Source organism: Mustela nigripes, chromosome 3 (assembly GCF_022355385.1).
Source record: "Mustela nigripes isolate SB6536 chromosome 3, MUSNIG.SB6536, whole genome shotgun sequence".
Taxonomy (NCBI): Eukaryota; Metazoa; Chordata; class Mammalia; order Carnivora; family Mustelidae; genus Mustela; species Mustela nigripes.
Genome location: NC_081559.1, coordinates 81583906 through 81606605, shown reverse-complemented (window position 1 = coordinate 81606605; position 22700 = coordinate 81583906). Strand labels below are relative to the sequence as shown.

The window sequence follows — 22700 nt, the reverse complement described above, 5'->3', positions numbered from 1 at the left end:
TACTTTGTTTCAGGTCTGAGTTCATATTGCAAAGTGTATATATTTTATTAATGATGTATTTCAATTTATCCATAATGGAAAAGACCAACACTTATTTATATTTTTGTTTCTTCTGAATGTTAAGTTTATAGACTTATTTTATGTAGTCTTGGACATGTGTTTTCTTGTTCCATGAACCTCTGTAAAGCGTCAGATCTGGATTGCCAGCACTGGGAGTGTCAAACACACAGGTTGAAATTTATCAATATTAGAAAAGTGTTAGCATAGAAATAGATAAATGGGACAAAAATAAATGTCTAGTAATGATATGGATGTGACCAATCATGTGTAAGCTAACAGAAAGCATTTACTTGATAAAAATCTAGGTCAGTAAGAATTTTTAAAATATTAAACCTAATAAAATTAAATACTAATTAATGTACGTAGATCTGATGTGCAGTGGGTTGTGAAAATGGGTAGATTTACTAATTAATGTAACTCTTTTGATGAGTTGAATATTTAAGAGGTCTCTAATGCCATGTTTCTTTTTGATACACAGTAAACTGTGTCAGCTAAATGTACTGTTATTATAATTGCTTAGCCTAAATATTTATTTACTCTGACACTTATTCATCCATCAAATAAGTACCAAGGCTAGGCATGCAGAGTGAGCTAGCTGGTGACAGTCACAGCTATCTCTGTAAGTTCAGCTAGGTATTCCTAGCATACCAGTAAGACATCAGAAGAAAAATGCATTTTATTCTTAAAATGTTGCTTATCGATATCAAGTACCTAGTATGTGCCAGCTTATTTACCTATGTTATTTCTGATTTGTGTAGTTTCCCAAACTATAAGGTATTATTGCCCCCATTTTAGAAATGTGCAACTGAGGATCAGAGAATGTAAATAACCGTCCAAGACTATGTGTTAACTAAGTTAAGATTTGAACTCAGGTTCATCTGATTCTAAAATCCATTTTCTTCCAAGCTGTGTAAGTTCTTCATCTAAAACATTCAATAGTCAAAAATGCTGTTTTCACTGGCAAAATCTTTAAAAATACCCAACAAGTCAGGAATTAAAGCATATCAGTGTATATTAAAAGCCATGTTTGTAAATTTTTATGCACTTTTAGACAAAAGTTATTTTTGCCTTCTCTCTGGACTCTGGTATCAGAGTGTATAATGAGATTGGGATATTTGTATCAACACAGATGAAATATCCAAACTTATCAAGAGAACCACCCCTCATTTGTGAATCACATTTGGTGACCTTTTTATTAATGGATTTTATCACTTCTTTTAATCAGATCAGAATGTGTTTCCTAGTGAGTGATATGTCAGTAGATCTTTGAAGGAGGCAACTATGCAGGTACTAGTTCTGCCCTTCCAAGCACACAGTGAGGGGGAAAGAGCCCCACAAGAACATGGGCGTGCTCTTCTCTGTGGTGACGGAGCCTGGACAGAACTCAAGTGACCGGCTCAATTCAGTGCCTTTTCCCACTCTCCTAAACAGCTCAAAATTATTACAGTAAGTCTTCAATTAAGAGAAGAAATCACCTGCTCTGAGAACACTTGATTTGATTGGTAATTTATTTTCAGAAACTTCTTCTAAAGAGTTTTTCTATTATAAACAACCCAAACACTGATTTTTTTAAGGCCTATATGTGAATTCCATGGGACATACTTAAAAATGTATTACATCTCAAATATGGGAATTGAAGGCAGAGGTAGTTAAAAAAACAAAAAAAGAAGAAGAAAAAAAAATCAGATAAAAAATATAAAATGCTTAGAAAATCTTTCTAAAATTTAAGACTGTACAAGGCTTTATTAATTCTATTTGGTGTTTTGAAATTGCTTCCCAGGAAAGCTCTCTGAACACTTTGCATTGTAACATTTACAGGTTTCTATTAACTTTTTGGACCTCAAATTACAAGTAAAGTTTAATATTTCCATGTAACAGATTTAGAAAATGACCGATAGGATACTTGCTGACATTCCTCAAGTTGTAAAGCAAAGCTCTGATGGATCTGGCAACCAAACCCCAAAGTTCCTGAGTCTCAGTCCAAACATTCAAATTGCTGAATGCAGGTATGTTCTGAAATCCATCAGTAGTGTACTTTTAAAACAACTTTCCATTTATGAAGAGAGGCAAGTTTTAGCATTTCTATGGTTCCAGCACGTGTCCTGTGGTGATTTGGGTTAGGGAGGAATCCAAAAGCAAGTGCCCTTGCCTGGCAGATTTTACCAGGCCCGTGCCTCCTGCCTGCTGCCCACTTGCTGGCCAGAGAACAAAAAACCATCCATGCCAAGAACCCTGGTCTCTGACGAGGACCGAGTTCTGTCAGTGTCCATGTGGCCTGTGGTTTTCCACCGTTTTCGAAGAACCAAAAAAGACTTAGATGACTTTGCTCACCAACTTAATAATAAAACCTCACCTTCTCTATGGTGATAATCATGAAATACAACTTTTTCACTTTAAAACCCTTTTATATTCTCTTATTTTTTTTAATAAAAAATATTTAATCAACTCTTCTAACCACATGAAAATAGAATCCTCTGAAGAGGCAGAGCATGAATTTGTACCAGAAGAGAAAATAATTCAAACATTGATTTGCCTTAACTCTTAAAGAGATATATTGACTAACAAGAATATAAATAAACCTATGAATAAATATATGCTCATGGATATTTATAAATTTTTTTAAAACTTTGGAAAAGAAAGTGTTTTTCTTTCAGCGCAGAATTCATTTGATTGAAACTCAGTACAGCTATTAATATGGTAGGTATAAGAAAATGAAATAGAGACCATAAAAGAACACTTTGGATAAAAGACTGCAAACTAATGAGCTTGGTTTTTTGTTCTATGTAATTTTTTCTCAGAACATGCCAGTAAAAATAAGTTAATAAATAAATAAATAAATAAAGGGAAATTGTCATTACCTACTTTGGAAGCTACAGGTGCAAAAAGATTATGGGATTAAAAATGCTCAAGGATGGATTATACTGTATAAGTTAGCCGTCTCGGGATATGGGAGGTTTGTGTAGAAATAATTTCTTAGTCTTACAGGGAATAATGCAGAGGGGAGAAGGGCAAAGGCTCCTTTAAGGTCATGACTGAATAAATAATAGTTGCTATTAAAAGTATTTCCAACCACATTTTTAAATACTTAGATTTTATCCCTCATCTTATGCACAAGGCTTCTAGGTTCAGAGTTGCCTTCTGCTCTGTTTTTTAACCAAATACCAAAACTCTATTAAATTCTTGATTGTGTGATAAAAATCTATGTCTGTTCTTTCAGTTAAGTTTTTGCAATATGAGCCATGTCTTCTTTGCTGTAAGATATTTTTACAACAATGTCTTGCTGTTTAAGAAGGTTTCCTATGATCAGGGTTACACCCCTTGTTTTGTTTACATATTCCAGGTTTAATGTTTCCTTGTGAACAAAAGGAACTGAAATATGTTTGACTTTAGACATGGAGTCTGTATAATCAAAGGTGAAAACAGAACCCAGAGTGGTGTGATATGTTTGCTGATTCAATGATCTATTCTGTACCTTTCAAGAAATAAATTGCCCCAGTGTGCACATTGGGAGAATTTTATTCCATTGCAATACACTGAACTCCATGAACTCACTAGAAATTCTTGAGTTCTCTAGGACATGCCTAAACTATTATTTACTAAAATCAAGTGGTCCGAAAACATTGACGCAGCTTTAAAAGTACCCAAACTCTAGGCAGTAAATGTTAACTCTACAAGAATTTCACTCATTAAAATTATGCTTAAAAATATTTCTGTGGTATCAAAACATTTCATTTCTACATGCAGGTAGTACTGGGTAAATAAAATCGTAGAGCTCGTCCTTTATAGGAACTTATATCAAACACATTAATGCCAGTCATGCAAAGAGTAGAGTAAACATTATTTTATAAGAATTATACTTCTTGAAAATTCAAAGCAACAACTCACCTCTTACAGATTAAAAATGGAACTAAGCAACAGCAGTCTGAAGGAGTTGCTGAGGTACTCTTAGGGGAGAGCTGCTCCAGGAAATTTCAGAGTATCTGTCCAAGACCCATGAGTACAGGTATAAGGGAGTATATTTATCACAGAGGCCCTAGAGCAGGAATCCTGTGCTGCACAACTTCACAGGACACGTCTCATACTAGACAGCCTGATAGATATGCTTCCTGGATCACAATTCCATAGAATCCCCACAGTTGAGCAACCCAGAGGTCTGGTTCTAAAGCAATGTTTTTCAGTCTTTTGGTACTGCCTTCTACAGTGAGAAATTAACTTGCATTATAATCCACTAGATGCATGTTTTTAATACAAAAGTTTCCTTAAAAAAAAACTCTTATCATATGTGATGCACTCTGATCTTTTTGATCCCATTCTGTCTTATCCTATCGTACTCTATTTTCTTTCTCTAAGAGAGTCATGACCCACTGAAATGATTTTATCACCCACTAATGGAACATGACCCAGCACTCATACATAACAGCTTGCACAAAATGATACCCTACTTATACAATGTATTCTTTTATTTTTTTATTTCATTTATCAAAATATAATCATTGGAGCATGCTAAATTGGTTTTGCAGACCCAAATAGGTCTAAACTGTCTTAAAATATTCCTGAGATAATTAACTCAGCAAATATTTGTTAAGTACCTAGTATGTGCTAAGCACTGTTTTAGCACTACAGATAAAGTAGTATACAATGGAAGAATACAAAGTTAACTGTATTTATAACTCAGAAACTCAGTTTGCTCTGCTCATTAAACAAAATAAGGAGCTAGAACTTCTGAATGGAATATTGAAGCATTTTACCTGTGACTCTACCCCCATATTCAGACAGCAGATATCCCACCAAGCAAGGGATTTAACCTCATTTCTCAATATTTGTTTCCTTAAATACATATTTTAAAAAACGTGATAGGAAGCATTGTAAGAAAACCCAAAACTGGGTTAGTTGAATAAACAATGGAAAATCTCAAGCATTTTTGCATTTACTCTAACAGTTTTCAGAGTGATTCTATGTGTTAAGAAGGGAAACAGAAATGATCAGTAGCAAAAAAAAAATCACATCTCTCTTTTTTTTTGTCTGACTCCATTAGCACCACAAGACTGATCTTGATGATGATTCAGATATATTCCAGTATTCAAGCTTCATCTCTTCCACTGGTTTTCCTCCTTCCCAGAGGGTTTGCCCTGTTAACGGTGGAGAGCATTTTCTAAGATGCTGCTATCAGTCCCCTCCCCCTCTTCTCTTTGAGTGCTTTGGTTTGGGGTCCCTCCCCTCTTCCTTTTAGGAAACAAATAGCCACATCCCTAGGTCTTCCTGCCTACTTCTGGTAAAGAAATGCTAGGAATTTACCTGAGGATAGAAATCGATGTATTTTTGTACATATATATACCATGCCATTAAAATAATGTCTTGTTGGAAGATCTAGACTTCGCATACAAGTTATCTTTCTATTTATATTTTTAAATCAATCCTTTAAGTATAGAGGAGAAGATTTTACTATTTCCATGGGATTGAAGAGTGAATTATATTTATTAGACTCACTAGGGCATGATGTTTTCTCTTGCTTTTACAAGCATTCATTTTTATTAAGGATTACCATTGACCTTGTTTGCATTTAAAGTACACTTGGCAAAGCAAATGATAAAGGTCAAATGGTGAAAGCATATCTTTCATATGACTCATTTCTTAGTTCTTGAATTTTTATGGATAAAAATCAGTATTGGGGCATATTAACTTAGAATTTGGGCATATTGACTTAGAAAAAGTTTTCTAACATAAAGTAATATTTATTCTAAATTAGAAATATAGATCAAACTGGTATAATGACATTTTTTAAAAAAAACGTATTTGTTCATTTGCCATCTCTGCACATCCAGAGATGTGTACAACAATATTAATACTTCAGAGCTGACCACAGAAGTGTTTAGCATAATATAAACACGACTTTTCTTAAAGAATATCAGTAACAAAGAAGAGAAATAAATCTAAAGTGGTAGATATTACCTTTATTTTTAAAAGCAATTTTTTTTTTTTTAATGAAGCAGAAAAAGACCTTAAGAATGAAACTAGTAATTATAGGAAAATACCCTTTCAAAATCCTAAGAAAAAAATTTACTGGTGCTATTTAGGTATGTACAGACAAATACACACACACACACACACACACACACACACACATACACACACATATCATAAATTACATGTGGAGACAAAGTTCCATTTATATGTAGAAATCTACCCCACTAGACAAGCTACCACTGCCGTTGCCTGATTGTCCTGGTTTATTTCAGTCTCCGATTGGATGTGTAGGCACGTGATCTCACACCAGGAAACTTTGTTTGAGCGGCTTTCCAATCTTATCTCCTACTTCATTAAAAACAACAGACAATGAGAAAGAGAAATTATGCCAGTTCATGGTGCTGCTGGCTGGTGTAAAATAATTATTTTTTCCAATTAAAAGACTTTTCCAGCTTACTAACTTGTTCCAGGCTCCAGCTGCCTTTTAGTTATTGAACTGCTAAATGTTTAGTGAATAGTTGTTTTTTAAAAAAAAAAAAAGAAAGAAAGAAAGAAAGAAAAGAAAATGAAAATGAAAAAACTTAGCTGTCCCTTTCATTAGTTTAAGCACTAAACATCTTGGCTAGGAAAAAAAATTCAGCTTTAAGAAAACATTTTTCCCTGCATGCTTCAAGAGACCATATGGTTTTTATGCAGAGCTATGAAGTAGTTTTGCCAGAGAGTGCCTATGCAAGATTAAGTGGGTCAGAAATAAGTAAGCTCCAATTTTGCTCCAAATATAAAAATTCAAGGTCCTCTTTGGATGACCCCAAGCATTACTGAGTGACTTGAAGAACTCAGTGTACTTGGTGACAGACCTTTTCCTCAGTAAGGGGATTTTAACTTCCTGGAACACGTGAAGTCTAAAGAAACTTGTCCTATGCTATGCATCTCCTTGCCTGCCCCGTATGTCCAGGCTTTGGACCAATACTGGAAAGTCAGTTTTCATTTTTTCCACAAATGGGTGGTATGCCCTCCCTTACTTCCCATACATATATGCTACACACACACAGCATCAAAAGCTCTGATTTCTGAAAGTTGAATGTAGATTTTATGACCTTAATGGATTCATTCAACCAACATTTTTGGAAAGCCAGCTCTGTGTTAGAGATACGTGTTCGGTCTTAGAAATAAGAAGTGGTCCTTTTCTTTAATGGTTTAGAAAGATGGTTTTAAATTTTTGTGCTGCTTGTTTAAGGCATCAGGTTTAACCATGGTAGGAGGGTAGGAGTGTGTGAAAAGGCAGCATATAATATTTTCAGTCACATTTCTTTGTTTTCAGAATGCGTGTCTCCATGCACTTATCTCCTTGTCTTTTTTTCTAATGACCTTAGTTCTATTTGGAAGCCCTTTCTATCTCCTTTTCCACTCTCGAATCACCAATCAAATGTTACCACTTGCTTAGTTTACCCTAACACCTTCAATTTTACAACTGTCCTCTTGCTATATACCTGTTAAATCTCTTAGCATCTTGCATTATAGTTTCACTAGCTATATGAATAGAGCTTTAAAATCTCCTGATTCATATAAGCCTTCAATACTTGTGTATTTGAGAAAGGAAAAAGAAAGACAGGGAGATGTGTGTGTTTATCAATTTCCTAAACTCTACTTCCTGCAAGAAAGGGGCAGCATGCTGTTTTTTTTGTTGTTGTTGTTGTTGTTTTGTATCACCATTTCTATCCCTTATTCAGCAGAGCATTCATGTTTATTGTTGAAAATTAGAGAAAATATAAAATAGGCCTTGATTTTCATATTACCTTTAAGAAGCTTGTGGTGCTCACCAGCTTCTTGTTTGTAATACAAAAATACACACAGAGTAACCATATTTCTTTATGGCCATTCCTCAAGAATATTTAGATGGAGAGCTTTTAGAATGATGTCCCCATATGTCTACCCCCTTGCATCCTAAATTGGATGCTTTTCTCTTACAAAAAAAGACAAAAATATTAATAATAGAAACTTCTAAGGAAACCCTACATCTATAAAGCCTTGCTAGAGTATTTTGAAAAATGGTCCTCTGACTGTGGTTAGAGGAATGGTGATCTGTACATTTAAATATATCATTGTTGGTTAACAGGAAAAAAAGGCCACAGATAGCGATTACCAATAAATAAGAGTTGTTATTAGCTTGTTTAAAAAGATGGTTTCCAAATGCAAATAAAGCACAATGCCTATTTATGGAAATAGCAATGTTCAGAAGCAATGAAATGTTTAAGGTGTTCATTGTGTTTTTTACAAATCTGAATTAACATTTAAAGAATTGTATACCATATGCCTACTTCAACTTTCAAAATGTTCTTACTCTATTCTTCGTGAACATAGTCATTGTTTCATGATAATATTTTATAAATATTTATATATTTTTAAACAGAGGTTTCTTTTTAAAAATCTCATTCTTTAAATGAAGCACTGAGAACTTAAAAAAACAATGACATCTGGGAAATATTGCAAAGTTGTGCAATATAGAGATATTGTAGGTGTGTTGGATATACTGATGTATATTTATTACTATTACTACATTATCACTACTAACTGCAACTACTAATGTAAATAATAATGCCGACAATGATAACTCCTTTTATTTGTAGAGACTTTTACACATTACAAGCCTTTCCTTTACCTGTTTTTGATTCTCACAACAACCAAGCCATCATACCAGTTTTTCCTGAGGAAAAATTCAAAGATAGCAAAGTATCGTATGCAGCAAGATGTTCATCCCTGTGTTATAAATAATGATGAGAACATGAAAGTGTAAAAGCCAAACTTTATAAGAATTGTTCAATAAATATGATCAATCCATATACCACAAGGTTTAAAAGATTAATACAAATGTCTATATATCAAAAAGGAAAGATTGTGGTGTTATTCTGTTAGAAGAAAACAAGAATATAAAAAATGATATTTGTGGTACTACTAGGACTATGGAAACATTTCTGTATATTTGTATTTGGGCAGGCCTCAATGGTAACATGGTCAAATATAAAGTTTCTTATGGCATAGCACTGCAGTACAGTATTTGAATTACTTTAGAGTTTCAATAACACTGATGTTGTTCTTGATATCATATACATGTTTAATATAAAATTAAATGCATAAGCCTGTCACAGTATTTGCTGAATGCATATATTACATAATGCATCTCTATAGGGAAAGGCCTTTTATGAAAAAAAAAAAAAAAAAAAATGACTGAAGGTTCCTTTTCAACAGAATGTGATTCTCCCGCCCCATCCTTTGTGCATCTGGATCACCAGGGGTGATTGCAAACAATACTACTGCTCAGGCTGCACCCCAGGAGATGTTTTCAACTGCTCTGGGATAGGGCCCAGGCATTATGTTTGTTTGTTTGTTTGTTTGCTTGTTTGAAGTTCTCCAGGTAGTAATTCTGTTGTGCAGCTTGGATTGAGAACAGCTAAAACGATTATAATCGATTCTAAACAACTGAAAGTTTATCCTTTTAAATGTTAAGTTCCTTGAACTCTCATCACTAGCATAAGACTTTCAAGATTAAGAATGCTATTTCGATGGTAGCATTTGGTCTGATTTAAGGAATCCTAAATACAGAGTATCTTTATGCTATCAGAGTGACGAAAATTTAAAAATAATGATAAAATACAGTGTTGGTGAGAAATGAGCACTGCCATACACTGTTTACAAAAATGTAAATGGAATGTGTATTGATCAACTTTGCTGTAGGGCAGTTTGACAATATGTATCCAAAGCTTTAAAAATACATAAACCCTTTTATCCCTGGAATCCCATTTTAAAGAATTTATCCTTGGAAAATAATTGAGCATATTGGCAAAGATGAGTTAATAAGAATGTCTATCAGAGTGTTGCTTACAATAGTAATTATAATTCGATCATAAATAATCAAATAACCACAACTGTGGACTGATTAAATATTGATACATGATAGTAGTAAAATGACTCAGAAGTTAACACAAGTTAACATGGAAAGATATTCAAGACATATTGATAAAAGAAAACTACAAAATAGCATAATTCCATTTTTGTTAAAATATATAATATGTGTATATATGTCTGCATATGTATAAACATACAGGTGGGCAAAGCCTGAGGAGGTATACACTAACATATTAATAGTTATCTCCATAGGTATTTTTTCTTTTCTGCTTTGTACTCTCATGCATATTCTAATTCTTTTTTTTTTTTTTCACTAAAAGCAAGTGGTAGTATTATAAAGACCAAAAACATTTTCTTAAATAAAAAATATATCTTGAAAAATAAAGCCTTGCTACTTTAATCCAGCCAATTGAGTGAGCTACAACGCAGATTCCTCTTTCTTCACTTAGTTCAACTTGTGAAAAACAAGCTATTTGTTAGTTTGAAAGACCTGTTTCTTTATATTTTTTAGTATTTCTAAACTTCTTCAATATATGTATTTTCAAAGCAGATTAGGGAGTATAAAGTTAAACTCAAGTTTTATTAACAGATTCCAACTCATCTCTGATGACAATTAATCTGACTTAACGCCTCAAAGGTGACCTGTAACAAATTAATTGAAATGTATCTTAATGTATTTTTATGGGATCATCTTCCTTAACATCCATAAATAATAAGTGGTTTGGTTTTTTTCCTTCTTCATTTTAGGCGGTTCAGGACCATCATCCTCCATAGCCATAGCTGGCACCAACCACCCCGCCATTACAAAGACAACATCTGTTCTTCAAGATGGCGTCATAGTTACCACCGCAGCTGGAAACCCACTGCAGAGTCAGCTGCCTATTGGGAGTGATTTTCCTTATGTTGGCCAGGAGCACGCACTTCATTTTCCATCCAACAGCACTTCAAACAACCATCTTCCACACCCCTTGAACCCCAGCCTCCTCAGTTCTCTACCTATCTCTTTGCCAGTGAATCAACAGCATCTCCTAAACCAGAATCTATTAAATATCCTCCAGCCTTCAGCAGGAGAAGGCAAGTCTGAGATCAACCTCCACCCTTTAGGTTTTCTCAACCCGAATGTAAACACTGCTTTAGCTTTTCTCTCCGGTGACATGGATGGGCAGGTATTGCAGCCTGTTCACTTTCAGCTCTTAGCAGCCCTGCTTCAGAACCAAGCCCAAGCAGCTGCCATGCTTCCCCTGCCATCTTTCAATATGACCATCTCAGATCTTTTGCAACAACAAAATACCCCTTTACCCTCATTATCACAGATGACAGCCCCACCAGACCATTTGCCAAGCAATCAGTCAGAGAACAGCCGAGCTGAGACCCTTTTAACCAGCCCCCTGGGGAACCCTTTACCAAGCTTTGCAGGCAGTGACACTACTTTTAACCCCCTGTTCCTCCCAGCTGTCACTGGGGCCTCGGGATTAATGGCCTTGAATCCCCAGCTGTTGGGAGGTGTCCTGAACTCAGCATCGGCCAACACCGCTAATCATCCAGAGGTTTCCATAGCAACTTCCTCCCAGGCAACCACTACCACAACCACTACATCATCAGCAGTGGCAGCACTGACTGTCTCAACACTTGGTGGGACAGCAGTGGTGTCAATGGCAGAAACATTGCTGAATATATCTAATAATGCTGGGAATACACCTGGTCCAGCTAAACTCAACAGTAACTCTGTGGTGCCACAGCTACTTAACCCTCTACTGGGGACAGGTCTGCTTGGTAAGTTAAATTTTTTCACAAATTTTTAAAAAAGAAACGTTTTTCTAATCCTATTTTCTCCTTTTTAAAAACTCCATTTTGTCACACTATTTTTAAAAATGTTTTTGTTATGTCACAGCTTGCTTAAGGAACTAAATATAATAACACCCACACACATCCATAGTTATACAAACATGAAAATGACTTTTTCCTTTTCCCCTATTCTAGCAGTACTAAATATCATTTTAATCTGCTTTCTCTGATCTTCTAATTCTGATGCCACTTAAACCTAACCTACCTATGATTCTCTTAAGCCAAGTAGAGTCTTATTTTTCAAACAATAAAGCACAGGTCCATCTTAAAAATAACTTTCATTTGAATTTTATTTGGTGTGGCATCACAGGGTTAGTATGAGCAGCTGCACTGTGGATGGAAACAGCTTGAGGAAGTGTTTTTTCCAGGTGATCCCTAAATAACAAAACTAAATGCTTATCCAGCAAAATAAGAAACAAGGCATTAAAACATTCAAAGATAAACTTTGCCCAAGTTCAGGGAAACAGACAGTCTCAATCGCTGCTGTTAGATAGCCTCAGACAGTATGAGTCTAGAACGTTGTGGCTTAAAAACAAAATCCTTCATGTAGATTATTCTATCACAAAAAGGTTAGAAAATAATGTCCAGTACATCCAACTGACTCATGCAGGTAACTCTAAAATTAAGTGTAGGGATGGTATCCGAAAAGTCTGGAAACAGGCAAAATGATACTGCCAAAAGGGCATCTTCAGTACATAAAAATCAGTAGTAATATGTCTTCAGATTTTATTGTCACCTTTGTAATCCAGTTTACTAATTTTATGGTTTACTAGTTGCTATAGTTTATTAGTTAGATTTGCCATTGAAATCAACAGTTAAATCATTTAAAAAGCATTGCAGATTTGCATATTTCAAGTTACAAGACAATTTCAATGACATTGTCTTCAAGATCATTTCAATGTGATTTCCAAACAAGTTAAACATGAATTCTGAATACAAACTTAATTATTAACTAATCCCGTCTGATTGTATAACATTTACTTTAATGATTATGACAATGAATTCTTTTGTATTGTTAGCTTTCTTTACAATTTTAATTTTAGGTGACCAACATTTTACTTAAAAGCAAAATGTGTTTTTCTAGGCCAAATCTGATTTTATTTGGTGGTATTTATTGATGACTGTGGCTTGAGAACAAAATTTCGTAAATAAGCCCTATTCAGACCCATTCATTTTAACAATTTGCTCAAAGACATGATTACTAAAACATTTTAGGATTAATTTCAACCTTTAGTTTCAGGTGCTCAACAAAAATAATTTAAAGGAATTCTACAACTCTGAAGCTCAGTATATGGGGATTGGCTAATGGATAGAGCAAAGACTACATAGTGTCTCCAGAATATAAAATCAAAAAGTAATTACAAAAGATAAAATTAAGTAATAAAACTCCTCTTTATTTACCACTTAGTAAGACATTGAGGAGAAAAAGAGAAAAGAATGACCATGTCAGGTCTAGTTTTCAGTTTTTGTTTCAGGAAACCTCAGGTACAAAGATAGGCATAGGATCTCCAAAGAGTCACACTGACTTACATTTTATGTTTTTCAAACTATAGGTGACATGTCCTCAATAAACAATTCTTTGAATAACCATCAACTGACTCATCTGCAGTCGCTGTTAAACAACAATCCGATGTTTCCTCCAAATCAGCAGCAGCAGCAGCAACTTCTTCAGGGGTACCAGAACCTGCAGGCATTTCAAGGACAGCCCACAATTCCTTGCACGGCTAACAGTAACCCCATGGCTTGTCTGTTTCAGAACTTTCAGGTACTCTCCTTCCCTGGGTTCCTCGAATAGTAAACAATATCTAGGTCTGTTGAAACTCTTAGCTGGGGGAGAAGAGATAGGAGAAGGAAGTCATGAGCTCTCTCACCACCACTGACTGTGGTAATGAATGTTCTTAAACATTATGGTCTTTTCGTGAAGGTTATTTTATTTAGTCTGAAGCATCTCAGTGGTCCTTTCAGAGCTGATAGTAAAAACTGACCATAGGATCCTCTTAAACCCTTTCATGGTTTCCATTGCTCTCATGATTGAAATCGTATTTTTCACCTGCTGGTTCAGCCTCATTCACCAGGCCCAGCCTTTACCACCCTCCCTGGCTTCAACCACTTAGTCTTTCCTTTTAGTTCTACCAGCTGAATACATTCCTGATAGATTAAGGAGATGGAAAGAGTAACGCTTAATAAATATAAAGAGAAAATATAGAAGTATTTTTTAAATACTCTTGAGGTAGAGAAGGCTCTTTCAGTAAGACACAAAATCAAGAAGTCCAAAAGAAAAGAAGTGATAGGGTTGAATATATAAAACTTTAAAATCTCTGTATGATAAGGGCATTCTAAATGAACTTAAAGACAAGTGGCACCTGGCAGAAAATACTTGCATAATAATAGCAAATAATTGACATTCATTATAGGAAAAAAGCTCCTACAAATCAGGAAGAAAAAAGATAATTGATTAGAAAAATGAGCAATAGATATGAACAGAAAATTCACAGAAAATGAAAAATAAATTATTAATGAACATATGAAAAGAGTAATCAGAGTTATACAAATTACAACACTAATGTGTCCATCAGATTGATTGATATCCCTTGCTGACAGTGGTGTGGGGAAACGGATTCTTTTAGGTATATTGTTGGTCTGATTGTATGCTGATATAGTTCTTTTGGAGGTTAATTTGATAGTTCATCAGGTTTTTGAATATACATATCCTTTGATGCAGAAATTCAACCTCTTTGTATCTATTTTAGAGAAATCTTCCAATGTGAACAAAAGGGCACATGCTAGAATGTTCATCACAACTTGATTTGTGGTGGCAAAAATTAGAAACCTCTTAACTGTCCATCAGTCTGGAAATGGCTAAATATACTATTTATATATTCATATGTATATGTTTAAATGTGTATAATATATCTGTCTTCCTAGTAGTTTAAAATGTTTAGGTAGATTTACATAACTGATATGGAAAGATCCACAAGAATGCAAAACTTTAATACTATAATATTATAGAATAGTACTAAAATACTATGCCATTTATGTGAAAGAAGGAAGGAAAGAAAACTAGATCTATACCTACACACCTTAAAGTATTAAAGGATGTACTCCAGCACTGACTTTTTCTGAGAAAGGAAATGGAGTGGGGTGGGAAAGTCCGGTTTGGGTGGGTGGGCAGTAGTGGTCAAGAACATTTTTATCTTTTTTGACAATGAGAAAATATTCAGACACATCTTGTGTAATAAAATAATTTAGAAGGGAGGAGAAAGTGCCCAGCCATGTCACTAAGAATGTCAAGCAAGTAGATAAAGCCTGAAGAGAAGCCCCTAGATTTAGGACATCCCCAGTAATGGGTGGAATTCAGTTTTAGTGGAGTGGTAAGAGCACAGGGGAGATGGCAATGGATGGAAGGATGAAAAGGTTGAGAATTAAAGAGTGTGGATTACTCTTTCCAACACTTAAGGATGGGAAACATAAGAGTAAAAGGGTGGTGCCCCAAGCAGAGGTAGGCTGAAGCAAACTTTTATTTTATTTTATTTTTTTAAGGATTTTATTATTTATTTGACAGAGAGAGATCACAAGTAGGCAGAGAGGCAGGCAGAGAGAGAGAGAGAGTGAGAGAGAGAGAGAGAGAGAGTGGAGGAAGCAGGCTCCCTGCTGAGCAGAGAGCCCGATGCGGGACTCGATCCCAGGACCCTGAGATCATGACCTGAGCCGAAGGCAGCGGCTTAACCCACTGAGCCACCCAGGCGCCCTGAAGCAAACTTTTAAAACATGGAAGCTATGCACATCGTTGTGTGCTAAAGGAAAGAGCCAAAAAACAAAATAAAACAAAAAAGTGAAGAAGATTGAACATAATGTAGGGAAGGGATAACAAACGAGGCAAAATCCCTGAGGCGTGCTTAGGATCCAGAGCTCGAATCCAAACACTACACTTCCACCTTTCCAACATACCCTCAGAAAGCAGAAGAGGCCCCTCTTACACTGAGAAGCGGGGCAGGATTTGGGGCATGTGTAGTTGCAGACAAGTATGTGCTGTGAGGGGGTAGGGAGTAGCAGAGTATAAGAACTATGAGAATTCTTAACCTATCAACTCCCATTTTCTCTGTTAGTAAGGTTGTACACTAAGAATAGTGCCAGAGATGGAGGAGCAGCCCGCTTGAAGAAGTGGATCAAGATACGAAGAGCTGTGAAGGAGAATGTTTCCCAACTAGAGGGTCGTCAGATTGATGGAACAATAAGCTCCCAGCTATAGCTGAAAGCCCCAAATTCCTAGACAGATACTCACTGTGGATATAGATAAGCAGGCAGTTAAATTGATCCCAGATTGAGATTTTATCTGGTAGGTGTAGACCAGGGGAGAATAACAAGAGAGTCGTTGATAGGCTGATGGATCCCTGGTTCTGGTTTAATGGGAAAGCAGGTGAAGACAAGAAGGGAGAAATTGTTGAGGGGAAAATCCAAAGTAGCAAGGGTCTGGAGCAGCAATTTCTGGTGGGCTTGGTGTGATTAGAATAATTTGGGGGACTTTTTCCAACTGCACTCATCCTTCTTGTCCTGAGCATTGATATTCTTACCTACTGGGCATTCCCTCCCCTCCTCTCTTCCCAATTAAGAATCACTTCTATACAGAGCCATTGTCACTGCTAACAGCATGGTGGTGTCCCCCAGTCACTAGCTGGGTAAGGTTAAGGAGTAGATATCACTATTCTATCTAAAGTCTTCAAAAACATAGTTTTGTATCAGAAATATTTTATTGTTGAGTGTGTGTGTGTGTATGTGTGTGTGTGTGGAAAGAGAGAGAGAGAGAGAATTTTCTTTTAGCTTATATTTCAGTAGAAATATCAGTGAGTTAAGACCCCTTTTCAGAATTTGGTTTCCTTTGTCATTTGAGCAATGCTGGTGACTCACTAGGTTCTCTCCTGGATTCCCAAGTTGCAAAACCTGTAATGACACTTAAATATGTGGAGTCATTACCCGAAAACAGTTTGTGTCCAGCCACATCAACTAACTTTTCTAGAGAATGTTTGATAATGATGTGTTCTCTATTATTTATTTAATTATTTATTTTTCTATCTATTTTAGAAATACATCTTTTATTTTTATTTTTGAAAAAGATATATTTTAGAAAGAAAGGAGAGAGTGCATGAGCAGAGGGAGCAGCAGAGGGGAAGGAGAGAAGCAGACTCCCCACTAAGCACAGAGCCCTGACCAGGGGCTTGATCCCAAGACCCCAGATCACCACCTGAGCCGAAACCAAGAGTCTGACGCTCAACTGTCTGAGCCACCCAAGAAGCCCAATGATGAATTGTTTAAAAAAAAAAATCTGCGAAATGATTTCAACCAAAGAGGCCTACCCAAATATAATCAAGGCACAAACTTTTCCATGCAGAGTGACTTTTGTTTCATTTTGAGCCTTGTCCTTTCTTTATATTTCTCTCCTTGTTACATTTGTTTGCCTTTCATTGTTTTGCCTACATTGTTTTGCCATTTATGGTCTTTCTCTTTGAGGTCTTTAAAAACTTTTCTCTCTCTCACTGCTTCCTGTCTGTTTCTTCAAGGTGAGAATGCAGGAAGATGCAGCTATCCTAAACAAAAGAATAAGCACTCAGCCGGGGCTCACGGCACTTCCTGAGAATCCAAACACTATACTTCCACCTTTCCAAGATACATCTTGTGAACTGCAACAGAGGATTGACCCATCTCTTGGTCAGCAGGTGAAGGATGGCCTCGTTGTGAGTGGCCAAGGTGATGCTTCTGTAGATGCCATATACAAAGCAGTTGTTGATGCAGCCAGCAAAGGGATGCAGGTTGTCATCACCACTGCAGTCAACAGTACAACTCAGATCAGCCCCATTCCAGCTCTGAGTGCCATGAGTGCCTTCACTGCCTCAATTGGTGACCCATTAAGTCTCCCCAGTGCTGTCAGTGCGGTCATTCATGGACGAAACATGGGCAGTGTCGATCACGATGGTAGGCTGAGGAATGCAAGAGGGGCTCGGCTGCCCAGGAATCTGGACCATGGGAAAAACTCAAATGAAGGAGATGGGTTTGAATATTTCAAGTCAGCAAGTTGCCACACATCCAAAAAACAGTGGGATGGGGAGCAAAGCCCTGGAGGGGAACAAAACAGGTGGAAGTGTGAGGAATTTTTAGATCATCCAGGCCATATCCACAGTAGTCCTTGTCATGAGAGGTCCAACAATGTCTCTACACTGCCATTTCTGCCTGGAGAACAGCACCCAGTACTGTTACCACCAAGAAACTGTCAAGGGGATAAAATTCTGGAGGAAAATTTCAGGTATAATAACTACAAAAGAACTATGATGAGTTTTAAGGAGAGACTAGAGAACACTGTGGAAAGATGTGCACACATTAATGGGAACAGACCTCGACAGAGTCGGGGCTTTGGTGAGCTGCTGAGCACCACAAGGCAAGACCTGGTCCTAGAGGAGCAGTCTCCAAGCTCCTCAAATAGTTTGGAAAGTTCTCTAGTCAAAGACTACATCCATTACAATGGAGACTTTAATGCCAAAAGCATTAATGGGTGTGTGCCTAGCCCTTCAGACGCTAAAAGCATTAGTAGTGAAGATGACCTAAGGAATCCAGATTCCCCTTCTTCAAATGAGTTGATACATTATAGGCCAAGGACGTTCAACGTTGGCGACTTGGTCTGGGGCCAAATCAAAGGACTTACTTCTTGGCCTGGAAAATTAGTAAGAGAAGACGACGTTCACAATTCATGTCAACAAAGCCCCGAGGAAGGGAAGGTATACCAATCTTTATCCATTGTCAAATACTAACCTTTGTTCAGATATCAATTGTTATTTTTTGTTGTCATCACTTTGGATTCTTTGGATTTGAAATTAGGATTCTTCATGACTCATTGAGGTCTCACAAACTTCTGGAGCATAAAATGAAGAGGGGATGGTTATAGTCACCAAAATGTCATATCAAGGGGTGAGTTGTGAAGCATTTGTAGATCCCACAAGGCCTCTAACCCAGGAACCAGATTTCCAGAATTTTGTTAATTCTGCCTTCCTTCCCTGCATGTACCTAACTCTTCATTCCATACACAGAGGATGAAGGCAAGTGGTAAAGACTGGGAAAAAATCTGGTGGCCTTTGGAGTCCAGGAGTGTGGCAGAGATAGGGTAACAGGAAGTGCTGAGGGACCACATCTCCCCCATGTGCTCGCATAGGACACGTGGCGCTGAGGAGAGGGTAAAACCTGGTGCAACTGCAGCCGTTTCTGGAAGAGCAGGTAACATCCCCATGTTCAGAATGCTGTCTCCTTTCAGGAAATGTTCTGGGCCTTTATAACATATGGAAATGTTTAACCCCACAGTCTGGTTCTACTTAACACAATCTGATCACGCAAATTAAGTGAAAACGTCTCCATGAAACCACCATTCAATTTAGAAGAAATTAGTAGGGGTCTTCTGGGTCCCCCCACCAACAATTGGTAGAATTGGCTTACTAGGCAAGAAATACATAGAATGTTTAAAGCAGATAGAAAAACTTATATATGTCCAAGAGGAGATATTTATGCACATTCCCCACATATGATGAGGAAACATAATTTTTCATCTTCTTAAGAAATAAAAATTACTCTTACAAATATATATTATTCCCTTAAAGAGTATATTATGTAAAGCTATTTCAACTCCATTCAAACCTCCACTGGCACTTAGGTTTAATGGCAGGAAACCAAAAACATTTTTGCCAGTACAATAAAAAGATTGTCTTTCTCCAAATGACCAGGAGGTCCTTAAGCCCATTGCTTATGATGCCTAATATATACTTGTCAGGATACGCTCTGAGCACAGTGTTTCTATGTTTGATAAGAAAATGAATTCCATACCCCAACTCACAAAACATTTTATTCTCTAATCTCTCTGAGACCAGACAAAACATTCTTTAAGTTGATAAACCTAAATATTTTTGACAGTTTATTCAAAAAGTAATTAGAAACAGCAAAACTGGGCTTTTATGATGTAAATGGACAGCTCCAAATAGAAGAGGTAGACACTGACTGTTTCACAATCTCTGTGCAAATGAAACCAAGTCTTTTTCCAAGCGCCATTTTACAAAAAGCTTAATGAAAGAAAAGATTATGGCCTCCCTTTCCCGGAAGCATTCTTCCTGTCCTAAATGCCTTGTCTAAATATCTTTTATGTCCTCAGGAGAATAAAGGCATGTACTTTTAACACATTTCACATTAAACAATGGTCTTAATCTTCTGATTAGTCTGTGTTGGCAAACTCCTGGGATTGAGTTCCTCACCGATGTTTGGGGAGATACACTTTAAAAAAAATCATTATCTGAGAATCCAAGAAACGTTTATTTTGCTTCATTTAAATAAGCAACTGGTTTTCACTCGCTGTACACTAATAAGCATTTTTTAAAATCCAGATTCTTCTTCCTTATTGGAAGCAGTAGATGAATTTCTTAACAGGGAACATAAAATTGTTTCTGTCACCTCAAATACTGCCCTCACCCCCCACCATCTGACGCTGTAATTTTGCATCCTGACAACCTTAATATCAAAACTTTGATATCACAATACACCAAGAATATTTTTAGTAATTCAAAAAAATAATTTAAAGCACACATTTGGAGGTACAAAACTGAAAACATATAATAAAATATTAATGGTAACACATGAAATATTTATCTATCATTAAAAAGGAAGGTATAACAGCCTTAAAAGCTCTAGGGCACTTAACATTTTTAAAAACCTCTGGTCTTTTCAGGAACCCCCCCCCCTTACTTTTGCACATTAATAAAAAAAGAAACAAAGTACTATTTCACAAGCACTCTTTTTTCTTCTATAGTTCACAAAACAAAGGAAGGACTTCCTCATACCTTATTTAATGACGCCCAGCAAGCCAAGCAGTGCTCTCAATTTATAAGACCAGGAAAGGTGAAATTTCAAACACAGGGCTGTCTGACTTCAAGCCAGATGGCCTTTGCTTGATGTCTTGGTAATCCTGGTTCAGCAAGAAAACATTAAACTTTGTTCAATATCTATGTAAGACAAAGCATGATCTATTTGAAAAGATTTCCAGTAAAACATTTCTAAAATTTATACTCTCAGTCTGGTAAATGAACCGGTCATGATGTAAATTTTATTTACATAGAACCCCTTAGTCTCCTCAGCAATGTTGCATAAATATAGTCTTGTGCACTACTAATCAGATTTCTGCTTTTAAAAAGGCAAGGAGTATTTTAGGGTCTCTTCTATATACTTTTAGTAAAGTCGAGAGACAGACAGACTTCATAATCAATGAGTTTATTATAGTAAAATCTAATTAATTCCACCTTGCTAATGTGGAATGTGGAACCGCATCTGCCTAGTGTTTATCTTTGTAGTATCTCAGAAGAAAAGGCTTAGTAAACAATTTTCTTACACATTATCATTTTAAACCTTCTTAGATTCTCAGTTTTTCATACTATTTCCATGTCCACAAAGTAAATTAATCCAAGATTCTGTCAGATCCCTCCAGATAAAATCTATGTTAACTCAAGTGTTAGAGTAGATTTATTATCTTATCTCTCCCCAACCCCCACATTGCACAAACGAATCATTTATTTTCTGTTGCAGCCTTTGTTCTCGCCAAACCACTTCAAATTCTTCTCAGAAGCAGGCAAAAATTTTTTAAAAGTAATGGATTAACCGGATTGCAGGTTACTGATTCAAAGTAAGCTGGGCACCTCTCTTGCTTTTAGGTTGCATGGGTGGCCTCTGGACAAACAGATCAGTGCTGTGACTGGAACACTGATACTGACCTGGGGCTGAGATGTCCATGTTGTCCTTAAGTTGATACTTTAGCCGGCTGTCATGATAGTAAATGACCTGGTCAGTTTATAATCTTAGGAAGGCATTGTTCATCTTTGGTGGGGTATTAAGCCTAGCAGCATTACTAATAATGCATTAGAACTATCCTGCACTTTTGGTGATTGCTTCCTAAGAGGTTTTATTTCAAAACATCAAACACCATATGAACATAGTCTTCAGAGAACTAGAGAGAACACAGAAAGAGGCACGAGCTTTGGACATTCTCACATGAGCTTAATCCCAGCTCTGTCTGTTCCCTAAATGCTGCCGGGTAGGTGTATTAATCTCCCTGGGCTGCCATCTCTTCACCTCTCAGGTGGGAATGGAATATCAGTGCCTACTCAGAAGAGGTTTTAAGAGTTAAATGAGATACCATAAATAGATTATCCAGCACACAAGAGTCTCAGTAAAAACTAGCCTCCTTGCCCCTGTCCTTTTTGTTAGACAACTTTATTAATTTGGGTGTCACCACTCCGGAACTGTGGTGATTTGCGTTCAGTTATTGTTTACCTAGGCATTACCCATGAATAAAGGATTTACTAAACAGGTAGAGGGTGAGAGGATTAAAGTGAATATATTTAATGAATGAAATAGTTTATAACCGTTTTTTAATGAAGTTCAGCACATTGCATATAAATTGGCATATCTGATTGTAACTTATTATTAGCTGTTCATTTCAAGTAGGAGTTCTCCTTGGAAGCGTTTTCAAGCACTTTGTTCAATGAGCCTGAAACTCCCTCTCCCAACAAGGTTTCTAAAAAATACCAACACAGACTTTCTTCCTTTACTTTCCTACCCCACCCCCACCCCCCACACATACAACGATATTAATGAGTAGAGATGTTTAACAGTCCATGGAAAGTTGGGCTATTCGCCCTTATAGACTACTGTCCCAATATTGAAGCTATGTGAATCACCAAAGAATATTATATGTCTGGTATTATACCGTTCCAAAAGTAGTATCTCCTTACTCTCTAACACATTCCTTCCTTTGGTTATCAGTTTGTAATGAAGGATGGTCTGAAAGATATTTATATTTTTTCTAAATAAATGATGCAAGTTTCTCTCTGAACCATGAATCCTTTATAGTTAAG

General features: G+C 36.5%; 1 protein-coding gene across 6 annotated transcripts in view; it reads left to right on the top strand.

Annotated features, from left to right (window-relative positions):
* MBD5 (methyl-CpG binding domain protein 5) overlaps window positions 1–22700 on the top strand; it is a 148855-nt gene that overhangs the window by 107127 nt on the left and 19028 nt on the right. For 5 of the 6 annotated variants that reach the window (XM_059394329.1, XM_059394327.1, XM_059394328.1 and 2 more), the window contains 3 exons: window positions 10675–11700; window positions 13326–13537; window positions 17328–18536. In XM_059394329.1, coding sequence (XP_059250312.1) covers window positions 10675–11700; window positions 13326–13537; window positions 17328–18536 — 2447 coding nt within the window. The remainder of the gene's footprint in view (window positions 1–10674; window positions 11701–13325; window positions 13538–17327; window positions 18537–22700) is intronic. The other variant, XM_059394330.1, reaches the window with a different exon arrangement.